This window comes from Pongo abelii, chromosome 12, assembly GCF_028885655.2.
Source record: "Pongo abelii isolate AG06213 chromosome 12, NHGRI_mPonAbe1-v2.0_pri, whole genome shotgun sequence".
Lineage (NCBI taxonomy): Eukaryota > Metazoa > Chordata > Mammalia > Primates > Hominidae > Pongo > Pongo abelii.
In genome coordinates this window covers 58,187,375-58,200,868 of record NC_071997.2, presented here as the reverse complement: position 1 = coordinate 58,200,868, position 13,494 = coordinate 58,187,375, and the positions used below count along the sequence as shown (strand labels likewise).

At 47.5% G+C, this 13,494-nt stretch overlaps 1 protein-coding gene across 4 annotated transcripts in view; it reads left to right on the top strand.

Moving 5' to 3' along the window:
• Positions 1 to 9,059, top strand: part of TET3 (tet methylcytosine dioxygenase 3) — a 114,554-nt gene extending 105,495 nt beyond the window's left edge. For all 4 annotated transcript variants that reach the window (XM_054548039.1, XM_002811898.5, XM_054548040.2 and 1 more), the window contains 2 exons: positions 4,156 to 4,492; positions 5,271 to 9,059. In XM_054548039.1, coding sequence (XP_054404014.1) covers positions 4,156 to 4,492; positions 5,271 to 7,051 — 2,118 coding nt within the window. In that variant the 3' untranslated portion in view covers positions 7,052 to 9,059. The remainder of the gene's footprint in view (positions 1 to 4,155; positions 4,493 to 5,270) is intronic.
• Positions 9,060 to 13,494: the final 4,435 nt, after the last annotated feature.

Genomic DNA, 13,494 nt, shown 5'->3' with positions numbered 1-13,494 from the left:
TAGCCAGGTTCTGGGCAGACAGGGTTTCCAGGGGCTGAGGACGAGGCAAGGGCACCAGCACATCTGCCTGGAAAGATGGCTCCCAGATTCCGAGTGTAGCTTATGCCCCCTGGGGATTGATGGACCCACCTCGGGATTTCATTTCTCCACTTGTTTTCTATCACTGCATCCAAGACTGAGAAGCAAGAAGGGGCAGCTCCTGCTGGCACTCTGTTGTGAGGATTTCTAGGTGAAATACACAGAAAGGGCATGCCCACAGTGTTAGAGAGACGAAGGAGCTTGGGGGGCCCTGGAAGGTGGGCGAGAGCAAGAGCACCATGAGGTGATCTGGATCACAGAGCTTCTAGAGTTTGGGGTTGAAAAAAGGAGTATTTTCTTCCAAAATGAAAAGTATTGTTTTTTCCTAAACAATACTCATTTTTTAAAAATTTAAATAATATTAAAAAGGTTGCCTGAAATCTCAGAGATAACCAGTTAGCAGTTTGATGACTATCCATTCAGACACCCAAATGTGTATGTGTGCACGAATGGCTTTATGAAATTTTACCCAAATGGGGTCACAGTATATATACATGCTGTTCTATGACCTGCTTTTCTTAAGCTTTCTATGTCAGTGGACTTCATTTTCCGAGGCTGTATGTATGGCTCTGCCATCATTTATTTAACCAGTCCCCTATCAATGGACAGTAAGTGCTTTCAGACATTTCCCTTCTGTAAACCACAGGGAGAGGCCATTCTTCTCACGTATTTGTGCAGTGGCGCAGTGATTGCATTGATGTTTGCTTTTACAGGCTTGGGGCACTAATTCTCCGACTTACTTGGCAACACTGGATTTTGTCAGAGTCTCTTTCATCTTTGCCTGCTGCCTCAGTGGGAAACATACGATCTTATTTTAATTTATGTTTATTTTATTACTAGAGAGGTTGAACATTTTTTCCTATTTCTTCTTACACATTTGAATTTCATCTTTGCGACTATCCTATTTATGTACTTTACTTATTTTTTTAATCAGGCTACCCTTACCTTTTGATATTTGTAAAGTATCTCTTGTAGGAAATACAGCTTCTGCCACATCTCATCCTTCGGATTTTCCCTTTGGTCTGTTGTTTATAGCATTAGTCTGACAGACTGGTAGGAAGCAGGGCTGGGGCTGGCCAGTCCAACCCAGAAAGTACACAGGAGGCTGGTCAGAGCAGAGGATGTCGTAGACCCACACGTAGTCTGGGAAGAAACAAGCTGGGTAGGGCATGACACCAAACTCAGAGTGCCTCTAAGTGAAAGGGTTAATAAAGTTAGTGCCATAAAAATATAAGGTTTCTGTTCAATGTAATAAAACACCATAATAACAATTGAAAGGCCCATACAAACTGGATACCTTGAGTTATCCTTGAGTTAAGAAAAGCAGGTCAGGCCGGGCACGGTGGCTCACGCCTGTAATCCCAGCACTTTGGAAGGCCAAGGTGGGTGGATCACCTAAGGTCAGGAGTTTGTGACCAGCCTGGTCAACATAGTGAAACCCTGTTTCTTCTAAAAATACAAAAAAATTAGCTAACCATGGTGGCAGACACCTGTAATCCCAGCTACTGGGGAGGCTGAGGCAGGAGAATCGCTTGAACCTGGGAGGCAGAGGTTGCAGTGAGCCGAGATGGTGCCATTGCACTCCAGCCTCTGCAATAAGAGCAAAACTCTGTCTCAAAAAAAAAAAAAGAAAGAAAGAAAAGCAGGTCAGGCTGGGCACGGTGGCTCACACCTGTAATGCCAGCACTTTGGGAGGCTGAGGTGGGAGGCTCACTTGAGCCCAGGAGTTTGAGACCAGCCTGAGGAATATGGCAAAATCCCATCTCTACAAAAAATACCAAAAATTTGCTGGGCGTGGTTGTGCATGCTTGTAGTCCCAGCTACTCAGGAGGCTGAGATGGGAGGATCACTTGAGCCCAGGAGGTCGAGACTGCAGTGAGCTGTGTCACACCACTGCACTGCAGCCTGGGCAATAGAGTAAGACCTTACCTCAAAAAGAAAAAGAAGAAAAAGAAAAAGAAAAGCAGGTCACAGAATAGCATGTATATATAATGTGATCCGATTTGTAGTTTTATATAGCCATACATGCACACACACACATACATACATTCAGATGTCTGGGTAGTGATCTAAACACTAACAATGGCTAATAATTCACAGAGCTCCAACTGCTACAATATTTGTAACAAGTGATAAATTATAACCTTAAATGCAAAGATGACTTCGTGATTTAAAAAATGACAAGTCATATATAGTAGTGGGCAAAAGTCATAAAACTCACAAAAGAAGGAAGACAGTGAGAGAATTGTGTTAAAATGGGCCAAGGATTTATTTTAATCGGATATGGTAAGACATGCAGACCTGGATAATTGTCAGGAAAGAACTTTATACTCAGATCCTAGAAACAGGAGGGCAGGTCATGCTCTGGGGCCACTCGGGGGAGCACCGGGCCAGTCAGGAGGCAGAAGAGGAAGAGTGGGGAGCATGGCCCAGAGTCTTGAGTGGGGTTTTGCAGGGAAGAATGGGTGATGCAGGGTAGCTACACTGGGGAAGTTTAGGATTGAACCGTTTGAATATTTTAGCAGGCTCTGAGCTATGGGGTGGGTTCCTCGTGCACGGCCCTCTATAAGGCCAGGGAAATATTGGCTTGGTGTGTGAGTTTGATAAAGGAGATGGCTGAGGGTGTGAGCTCTGGATTTGCTGGTTCATATATCAGAGGCACACTCGCAGGGAGCCATTTGCTATCTCTGGGAATTAAGTAGCCCTGGGAGGGGCAGCCTCTCTGGGATCAAGACCCCAAATACCAGAGCATCAAAAATATAGAAAATAAGAAAATATAGTCAACACAAGAGTAGAGAGTAAACTTGAATAAAAAAGCAAATCTTGTGAGAAATGTACACCAACAACAAGATCTATTTTAAGTGAGCAAAAAGTTTTTAAAGAAATTAGTGGAAAAAATATAGGAAAGTTGAAACACATTCTGCTGGTACGAGTGAAAAACCGAATCATTTTTGAGGGTAGTCTGGCAGTATGTGGCAGTTCTACTTAACATTCATTCTAAGGAATTAAGAATCTTACAAAATTTAGCTGAAAGGGTATTTCAGAAAGTATTGTTTATGGTATAAAAAAATTGGAAACAAGTTGAAATATTTGATAATGAGATTAACACATTGATACAGTAGAATAATATTACACAGCTCTAATCATATTGGGGGAGAATATTTAATGCACAGGAAAATATTTATACTATGTTGAGAAAAAAATGAAGCTATTATATGACCATATGCATAATACCCCCTTTAATTACCAAAAAGTAATTGTGTACTTGTGTATGTACACAATTAGGTGACCATGATATTTAAAGTGATTACTTCTGGGTGGTGGGATGGGAGATTTTGTTTCCTTTTTGCCTGCCTAAATTTTGTATAATCAGCACATAGAGTTTATGATAAAAAGGAAACTTTTTTTTTTTTTTTGAGACGGAGTTTCACTCTTGTTGCCCAGGCTGGAGTGTAGTGGCATGATCTTGGCTCACTGCAACCTCCATCTCCGGGTTCAAGCAATTCTGTCTCAGCCTCCCAAGTAGCTGGGATTACAGGCGCATGCCACCACGCCAGGCTAATTTTTATATTTTTGGTAGAGACAGGTTTTCATCATATTGGTCAGGCTGGTCTCGACCTCCTGACCTCAGGTGATCCGCCCACCTTGGCCTCCCAAAAGGAAACATATTTTAAGAGCAAAAGGAGACTGAGTGTTTAGAACAAGGAAGATAATGGTGGACAGTGCGAGCTTCACTGGGCAACGTGGTACTGTGGCGTCAGTGCTATGCCAGAGGGCAGAGCAAGCCTCCAGGTCCTGGTCAGGCCCCTTGCCAGGTATCTCATCTCCCCTCAGCCTTCTTAGGATCATAGGAGATAATGTGCCTTGAAAGTTGATGAGTGGACTGTAAGTGCTGGTGATACTGTTGTCCTGTGAACCAAGATCAATGTACTTTCCAGAAACTCTCGGAAGTAGTAGTGGCTGGTATTGGGATTGTGTGGGGAAAGATGAGGTCACGTGTTTTGGGTGCTCAGACCCCTCTCTCCCAGCACTCGGTCCCCCAACCTCATGTCCTCTCTCCCCCACTGCTTGGGGCAGGTCTGCACCCTGACCAAGGAAGACAATCGCTGCGTGGGCAAGATTCCCGAGGATGAGCAGCTGCATGTTCTCCCCCTGTACAAGATGGCCAACACGGATGAGTTTGGTAGCGAGGAGAACCAGAATGCAAAGGTGGGCAGCGGAGCCATCCAGGTGCTCACCGCCTTCCCCCGCGAGGTCCGACGCCTGCCTGAGCCTGCCAAGTCCTGCCGCCAGCGGCAGCTGGAAGCCAGAAAGGCAGCAGCCGAGAAGAAGAAAATTCAGAAGGAGAAGCTGAGCACTCCGGAGAAGATCAAGCAGGAGGCCCTGGAGCTGGCGGGCATTACGTCGGACCCAGGTGTGTGGGGGGAGGGTGCCCGCTGGGAGTCGCAATGGCACTGTCCTCATGGGGGCCCCCGCTCTTCCACGTACCCTCCTGCATCACACTGGAACTGGGGCCTCTGTTTAATTGTCAGTCAGAAGGGTATCTGCAGCAGCCACAGCCAGCCTGATAGGAGGCTGTGGGGATGCAAGTACAGCAGGACTTGTTATCTGCGTGGAACTGAGCTTGGTAGAGGGGAAGCACTGGGTTTCTCCTCTAGTTTGCATCCCTCAGAGAATCAGAGGCTCCCCTCTGAGCTCTAGTTTGCTCCCCTCTGAGATACTGAGGTGAGTAGCAGCACTTCAGGGCATGTGGGTGTGTGCCAGGGCAGCAGGGCTTATGGGCGGAGACGGTTGCTGGCAGGCATCTGAGTTCTCATTCTCCTGGCCCTGGTCCCTGCAGTGATCCCAACTGGGCTGGGCACAGAGTGGGTGGTGGTGGTTCAGTACAACTTCTAGAGTTCTCTAGGGTGAGGAGGAGTCGGTGGGGGGTACTGTGGACCCTGCATGAGCTGCTTCTCACCAGGGATCGCCTCCTCCCATCCCCAATGGGGCTGGGGCTGGGGCCTGTGCTGAGCAGGGCCCAGGGAGTATGACCCGTTCTGGGCTGGACATGCCTCAGCACCTCACCTGCCTGTCCCAAAAGAGGAAACATCCCTGGGAAAGAGGGAGGGTCCATCCCCAGTCGCCCACCCAGGGCCTCTCCAGGCTGTGTGTTGTCTTCCCCTCTGCCATCTTGCCTTCTGTTTCCCCAGGCCTGTCTCTGAAGGGTGGATTGTCCCAGCAAGGCCTGAAGCCCTCCCTCAAGGTGGAGCCGCAGAACCACTTCAGCTCCTTCAAGTACAGCGGCAACGCGGTGGTGGAGAGCTACTCGGTGCTGGGCAACTGCCGGCCCTCCGACCCTTACAGCATGAACAGCGTGTACTCCTACCACTCCTGCTATGCACAGCCCAGCCTGGCCTCCGTCAATGGCTTCCACTCCAAGTACGCTCTCCCGTCTTTTAGCTACTATGGCTTTCCATCCAGCAACCCCGTCTTCCCCTCTCAGTTCCTGGGTCCTGGTGCCTGGGGGCACAGTGGCAGCAGTGGCAGTTTTGAGAAGAAGCCAGACCTCCACGCTCTGCACAACAGCCTGAGCCCGGCCTACGGTGGTGCTGAGTTTGCCGAGCTGCCCAGCCAGGCTGTTCCCACAGACGCCCACCACCCCACTCCTCACCACCAGCAGCCTGCGTACCCAGGCCCCAAGGAGTATCTGCTTCCCAAGGCCCCCCCAATCCACTCAGTGTCCAGGGACCCCTCCCCCTTTGCCCAGAGTTCCAACTGCTACAATAGATCCATCAAGCAAGAGCCAGTAGACCCGCTGACCCAGGCTGAGCCTGTGCCCAGAGACGCTGGCAAGATGGGCAAGACACCTCTGCCCGAGGTGTCTCAGAATGGAGGACCCAGTCACCTTTGGGGACAGTACTCAGGAGGCCCAAGCATGTCCCCCAAGAGGACTAACGGTGTTGGTGGCAGCTGGAGTGTGTTCTCGTCTGGGGAGAGTCCTGCCATCGTCCCCGACAAGCTCAGTTCCTTTGGGGCCAGCTGCCTGGCCCCTTCCCACTTCACAGATGGCCAGTGGGGGCTGTTCCCCGGTGAGGGGCAGCAGGCAGCTTCCCACTCTGGAGGACGGCTGCGAGGCAAACCGTGGAGCCCCTGCAAGTTTGGGAACAACACCTCTGCCTTGGCTGGGCCCAGCCTGACTGAGAAACCGTGGGGGCTGGGGGCAGGGGATTTCAACTCGGCCCTGAAAGGTAGTCCTGGGTTCCAAGACAAGCTGTGGAACCCCATGAAAGGAGAGGAGGGCAGGATTCCAGCCGCAGGGGCCAGCCAGCTGGACAAGGCCTGGCAGTCCTTTGGTCTGCCCCTGGGATCCAGCGAGAAGCTGTTTGGGGCCCTGAAGTCAGAGGAGAAGCTGTGGGACCCCTTCAGCTTGGAGGAGGGGCCGGCTGAGGAGCCCCCCAGCAAGGGAGCGGTGAAGGAGGAGAAGGGCAGTGGTGGTGTGGAGGAGGAAGAGGAGGAGCTGTGGTCGGACAGTGAACACAACTTCCTGGACGAGAACATCGGCGGCGTGGCCGTGGCCCCAGCCCACGGCTCCATCCTCATTGAGTGTGCCCGGCGGGAGCTGCATGCCACCACGCCACTTAAGAAGCCCAACCGCTGCCACCCCACCCGCATCTCGCTGGTCTTCTACCAGCACAAGAACCTCAACCAGCCCAACCACGGGCTGGCCCTCTGGGAAGCCAAGATGAAGCAGCTGGCGGAGAGGGCACGGGCACGGCAGGAGGAGGCTGCCCGGCTGGGTCTGGGCCAGCAGGAGGCCAAGCTCTATGGGAAGAAGCGCAAGTGGGGGGGCACTGTGGTTGCTGAGCCCCAGCAGAAAGAGAAGGGGGTCGTCCCCACCCGGCAGGCACTGGCTGTGCCCACAGACTCGGCGGTCACCGTGTCCTCCTATGCCTACACGAAGGTCACTGGCCCCTACAGCCGCTGGATCTAGGTGCCAGGGAGCCAGCGTACCTCAGCGTCGGGCCCGGCCCGAGCTGTCTCTGTGGTGCTTTTGCCCTCATACCTGGGGGCGGGTTGGGGGTGCAGAAGTCTTTTTATCTCTATATACATATATAGATGCGCATATCATATATATGTATTTATGGTCCAAACCTCAGAACTGACCCGCCCCTCCCTTACCCCCACTTCCCCAGCACTTTGAAGAAGAAACTACGGCTGTCGGGTGATTTTTCCGTGATCTTAATATTTATATCTCCAAGTTGTTCCCCCCCCTTGTTTGGGGGGGTTTTTATTTTCTCTTTGTTTTTAAAACTCTATCCTTGTATATCACAATAATGGAAAGAAAGTTTATAGTATCCTTTCACAAAGGAGTAGTTTTAAATTCCATTTAAAATGTGTATTTATTGGATTTTTTAAAAGCGACAATAGTAATGGTAAAGGATGGGCAGGAAAGGCCAGTAGTGCTCCCCCGCCCAGTCTCGCTGGGTCCGGCGAGCCAAGCCCCTCGGGCGCTGGCGAGGTCCTCAGCCATCTGCCCCTCGAGAGCCAAGCGCGGACGGTAGCCACCCAGTTCATCCCTCCCGACACACACCCCCTCCCTTTGGGGAAGGGAGCCTCAGGACAGCTTCTGTCCTCTCTGATAGGATGGGAGAGTCTGCAGAAAACCATCTGGGGTCCCTTTTCCAGTCCCCGGCTTGGAGTCGAAGGGCAGATGCACCCCAGGCCAGCCCCCACAAGATGCTGGCATAGCTTTCCCCAAAAACCAGGTTGGAAGTAGATGGCTTCAAGCTTGCTAGTCTCCACACTGAATCCTCTGTCCGTTATTTATGGAGTCACACGATGTCATGGTTCACTAGGCAGCACCTCACGCTGGAGCTGGAGTGCGAGGTTCTTAGGGGCCGCGCCCACCATGTTGCCAAGCCAATGCATGCTGAGCTGAAGGAATTTGTCTTAGTGGCAGTTTTTTAAAAAATGCCCCCAAAGTCTATGCTGATATTGAAAAAGGGCTACTGTATCTTTAAAAACAGGAAGTTGAACCCAAGCTGTGAAAAGCCAGTGGTGCTCTGTGCATGGTGCTGTGCGGAGCCTGGTGCTGTAGTGTTGTGCTGGGACTTTCTTGACTCTTGGGCAGGTCACATCCTACAGGAGCTCAGCAGACCAGTGTAACAACAGTTAATGCATCTGTCCTGATCCCTGAATTTCCACATTGGACAATGGTGCATGCCTCACACCTGAGCCTGCTTCCTCCATGCTATCATTGGGTTCGGGGGCCTACACTTAACAATTTTAAAGTGCAAGAGTCAAACATTTTCAACAGGTTGCTATAATTTTCCTCCCTAATTGGTGCCATTTCTCCATTTGATCATTTTCTTTTTTTCCTTTCTCCCCTCTTCATCCACTTTAACATAGCTGTTCTGAAATTCTGGTGCATTCATTCGGTTCTTTGAAATGAGAATGTGGTGCTTAATTTTTGTGACGTTGTTGAGAGAGGTTGGGCCTGATGGGAGCAACACTCATCATCAAGTCAAACTTTGTTGGAGTGTTGGTTTTTCTTGTGATATTAGCAGAAATGATCTCATGCTAGCCATGTGGATGTGTGTGTGGTGAATGGGGGGCTTCATCAGGACACACAGAGGGGAATGTGGCCACGTGGTGGATGACCACCAAGCCCTGAGATGAACAGGTATTTACTGAGCAGTTGTATTCAGATATGGGTCTTCATGAATCATGTTTAACAATCAGATGACCGCTATAGGCAAGTTCCTGAGCTTCCGGGTGCCTTGAGTAAGAGCTGAGAACCGGCCTGCTGGGTGTTTACTGTATCTGTTTGGAAGCACTGGCGGAGGGTCGTTGTAAGATGTCCTGAGCATTTATGTGGTCTGGTTTTAACTGTAAATAGTGAAAGATTTTTTTAAGCACTTTTGCCTAGATTTAAACAGCAACTTGAAAAAAAAAAGTATGTTTTAACATGTAATTGTGGGAGAAATTGTAAATAGTAGCTGAATATTTAATGTGCTTTGTCTATCCTCCACTTTTACCATATTCTGTAAAGTTGCATTTATTTTACAGGACAAAAAAATGAAATATTATTGCTTTCAAAATAAATACCCAAGAGCTTATCAGGACTTAGAATTATTCAGAACTCAGATTTATAGGAAAACCTCTGACCTTCAGTTTGACAAGCTAAAGGAAGCAGAGTCTTTAATGAGCATGCTGATTTTCTAGTTTTGAGGAAAAATTGGGTCCTTTAAATGCTATTTTGCTTATCGCATCAGTACTTTTATGCAGGTCTCATTTGACTCCGTGCTTAGGTAGATGCGGGGGTGCCTTGAAAACTTCATTTTAAATGATCTTAAGCAAGAAATACAATATTTTACGAAACATTTGGAGAATGTGACCGTCTGTATGACCCGTGGAAGCCCCAGGTTGGCTGTTGGTTTGGAAGGTCCCGAGTGTAACCCAGGTGATTCTGATACTTGGCATGTGTGAATCTTCCTGATGTATGTTAAATAAACTCTTCCCCTCATCACCCTTTGGTAGGAAAGCCATTAGATGAAAGGAGAAACCAATACAAGCTAAAAGCATGCGACGTCTGTCCCCCAGCCCAAACAGCCTTGGTTCATCAGTTTCTGCAGTAGGAAATAGGCTGCTGAGAGGTGAGTCAAGAGGCAGTCACCATTGGATGTCCCCACTCCCCTCAGAATGGCGTTTCCAGAGTTAGGCGGTGTGGTTGCCGTGCTCAAGCCCATGCTGATTTGTACACTACATGTCTAACCTACCTCAAATCTCAGTCATTAAAATTAGCATGCTTTAGACATATATTTAAAAAGTAACTATGCACAGCTCTTTATCCCCCCCTTGCTGCTGAAGGTTTCTTAAAGAGAAAAATCAAATTTTTATTTTTTACTGGCACTATCATTTTTTAAGTCCTAAAGATGATTAACAGACATTTTTATCATGAGAAGAAAAATAAAGCCATTGCAACTAAAGAACCTAACAACATGACCAAGTTCGAAGAGTCATATTATAGCAACGGAAATCGATGGCGTCTTAGTCATCTCCCCAGTGTGCCCTGTCCACGGACACCATCCACGTGCAGTGCAAACATTTGGTTCCTTTTCTGCTCTGTTTTGTTTTCCCTGCCTGTTGCGTGCAAGGGAAGTGCTTGTAAAGTTCTGTGCTACGAGATTTTTAAAATAAAAATCGCTTCGCAGCAGGTTCTCACAAAATAACTGGTGCTAGCTCAAGAAACCATCATCTGACCATCAGAAATCTTGACTAAAGGTGTTGCATGGATTTGGGGGTTTTTTGGTTTTTGGTTTTGGGTCTGGTTTTTAGCAGGGCCAATGTTTCCCACGCCCCGGCTTCATGGGTACTGCTTTGCCTTCTCACCAAGGTGACGATGGTGTGCGTGGAAAGAGATGATACCCCACCGCCCCCTCTTGGTCCTTCCACCAGCCTCTTTTGGAAACGGTAGTTTGCAGAGCAAGGGATTTTTAAAGCGCTAAAGCAAGGAAAGAACTAGCAGAGCTTAACTGCTTTGTACCACACAGCAGTAGATGTGCAAGGATGGTTGACAATGAGTCGATGATAACCTAATTTCATTGAGAGAAACCCAGCCAGACTTGCTTCTAGAGGTTTAATCACCATGAGATCTCAAACCAAGGCAAAGCTGGTGGAAAACTATATGATATCCCTGACGTGCCTCAACCAGTATCTCTTTCCTTTTGTTACTGAAGTGTGTTTTATGGACTAGGAAGCATTTTTATGAATTGAAATAGTCTAAATAAAATGGTGCTATGGTGTTTTAATGTGACTGTCCCTGATCCTGTCTTGCTGAGGTGCTATCAACGTTCTGAAACCACAACCAACCAAAAACAAGGTGGGCTCCAGTCTCTTGGCTTTTTTTTTCCCCCTTCCCCTCTTTTGGTGCTGTCTTAGACCCGTTTACCGTGCTATAATCTGCTCTGAGCAGTGTTGTGTTGTGTTGTATTGTTCTTCCCTTGGTGGCCAAACAAAACAAGTCGAGAAGGCAGCTATCTCCCTTTCTGTGATCGGGAGTGGGCCTGCCTGGCTTGGCAGGTGCTTTGGTTCCACACCTGTCTTCTCAGGCTTGATGTGAAAGAAAGGGCAAAGGGTTTTTTGAGTTTGTTTTTGTTTTTGAGGAAGGGGAGTTGGGTACTCCTGCCTCTCCTAGCATGATAGGCATTCTCATAGCCAGGGACAGATTTTCTCCTGCAGCCCAGGGTGCTAAGCAGACATCTCTGGGAGTCCCAAGGGCACACCAAGGGAGACCAGATGGATCTCCTTCCTCCCCTGGCACTGGCTGGGACCATGGTGGGCAGGGGCTTCATTCTCTGACCCAGCGTTGCTTCTGCCTCTCATTGGTAACCCCTCATGTTCGGACTAAAGGAAGGAGCTTTCTTTGCTCACTCGATGCCACTGAGGCTGCTTTTTAGTTGGTGCTAACCTAAATTTCTTCTTGGGTCCACAGAAGTTGATGTTTTAAAAACTTACCAGGAAGCTCCATTTTGTGTCATCCACTGTCACAATAATTTTTTTAAATACCTCAAAAACAGGACATCATGACAACTTCAGTAAAGTAGATTCCATGAGGGTCTGATACCTGCAGGTTGTCCGTCTGATGACATACTTGACCTTGAAAAATCTGGGGTCATTTTGTTTTTCATTCTTCAGCAGTTAAGATAGCGGAACGCCGAAAGGAAGGAGTGTAGTTGGCTGTATTTCATGTTTAAGTTTTGCTTTTGAATAAAATGTGAATTTCCTATGCCCATCTCATTGAGCTTTCTCAGTCATTGTTGCTGTCATTTGAAATGACTCCCTCAAAACCTAGTTTTATTAGCCAGCTGCCTCTGCTGTAGTACATGGCCAACTTCAACATACCCTGGACCAAAACATTTTTGAGGTGCATACCCCCAGCATAAGTTATACAGTCCCACATCCAGGTGCACAGAGTGCGAGTGCACTCTGCGAGTGCAGGGGGAGGGGCGGCCCCCTCTGGTGCTCTCAGCCCTTCCTCCTGCAGAGCTGCAGGCAAGAGCAGAGCAATAGGCTTCTCCCCTGAGCAGAGACCGCAGCACAGAAATGCAAGGTCTAAAGTTGCTTTTTGCCTAAGAATCAGCGAGCGATTTGGCCTACTTCCTCATTGGCTTCTATTCTGATATCAGGGATGCTTTTTGTAGTGGTATTGTTTGCTCCCTCTTCGCGTTTTGACTACCCGTCATTCAGGGGTAACTCATCACTCTTCACACGGGGATTTAAATTAAGAAACTAATTGGCTCATTTGAACATTCCAAATTTTCTTGGTTTCAATACCCTTTTTTTTCTTTTGAGGGGAAAAGAGGGGAGAAAAACAGGAGTGATGTCATTTCTTTTTCATGTATTCCAATTAAAGAAACAAGGGCAGGTCGTATAATGGCATATTAATACATTAGACTTAATCTAGAACCCCTGTAGCTTTTTGATGTGTTTTATTTCTTATCTCTTTGAATTCCTGTTTGGTTACTTGGCTTCCAATGGAGGTGAACTTAACAACCATACTTGAATATTCCGTCTTGACTTTGTAAACTGTGGCTACTTGAAATGAAGTTTATCTGGGGTTGATGGATGAATGGTAGATTTTTGCAATGTCTCAAGGCAATAGGATGTGTATTAAACTGTAGATATTCTTAGTACAGTAAATTTATGCGGATAATTTTATTTTGTATAATTAATTTTTACCTTTTTGTTAATATTTTTTCCTTCCACTTTATTGGTTTGCCTCCTGAGCTACCCCTCCTTACCCTCCCTTCTCCCTCAGTGTTTCAGTAAATTTAATTTAGGGTGCCTAGAAATTGCAAGTATGTATCCTTTTTGATTTGTATTTTATTATAATTTACACAAACAACTGGGTTTGTGAACTGTATTACTCCTGGTATCTTTAAAATATTGTGGGTGTTTTAATAAATTTTATATTTATTTTTTGCACTCAAATTCAGTGTGGGTTCTTTTTTTCCCCTCCTTGAACCAGGACTGGAATGTGATGTGTCAGGTACCCTGTAACCTCACCCACCCACCGTATGTTGTAGATGTACAAATTAAGCCCTCACTAATAGCAGCAGCGGAACCTGGCCTTGTCCATTCTGCCACCTGGATAAAGGAATGTTCAGAGGCTATCAGCTGTTAAAACGGGATCTAAAGGGGGAAAGTAGAGATGGCCTTTTTCTCATCTATGTTTCTCTTTTTGTTTTCTTTCCCTTTTATGTTTTTTGTCCTTTTTTTTTCTTTCCACTGGGAGATAGATACCCCCCTCCTACTAAAATTAACTTATGATGTTAGGTTTGCTAAAGGATCACCGAATGGTGCTTGGTTCGGATGGCTTGAACAGCAAGTCTAGTAGGGATTGGCTAATACGGAACCCGAGATTCTGCTGAC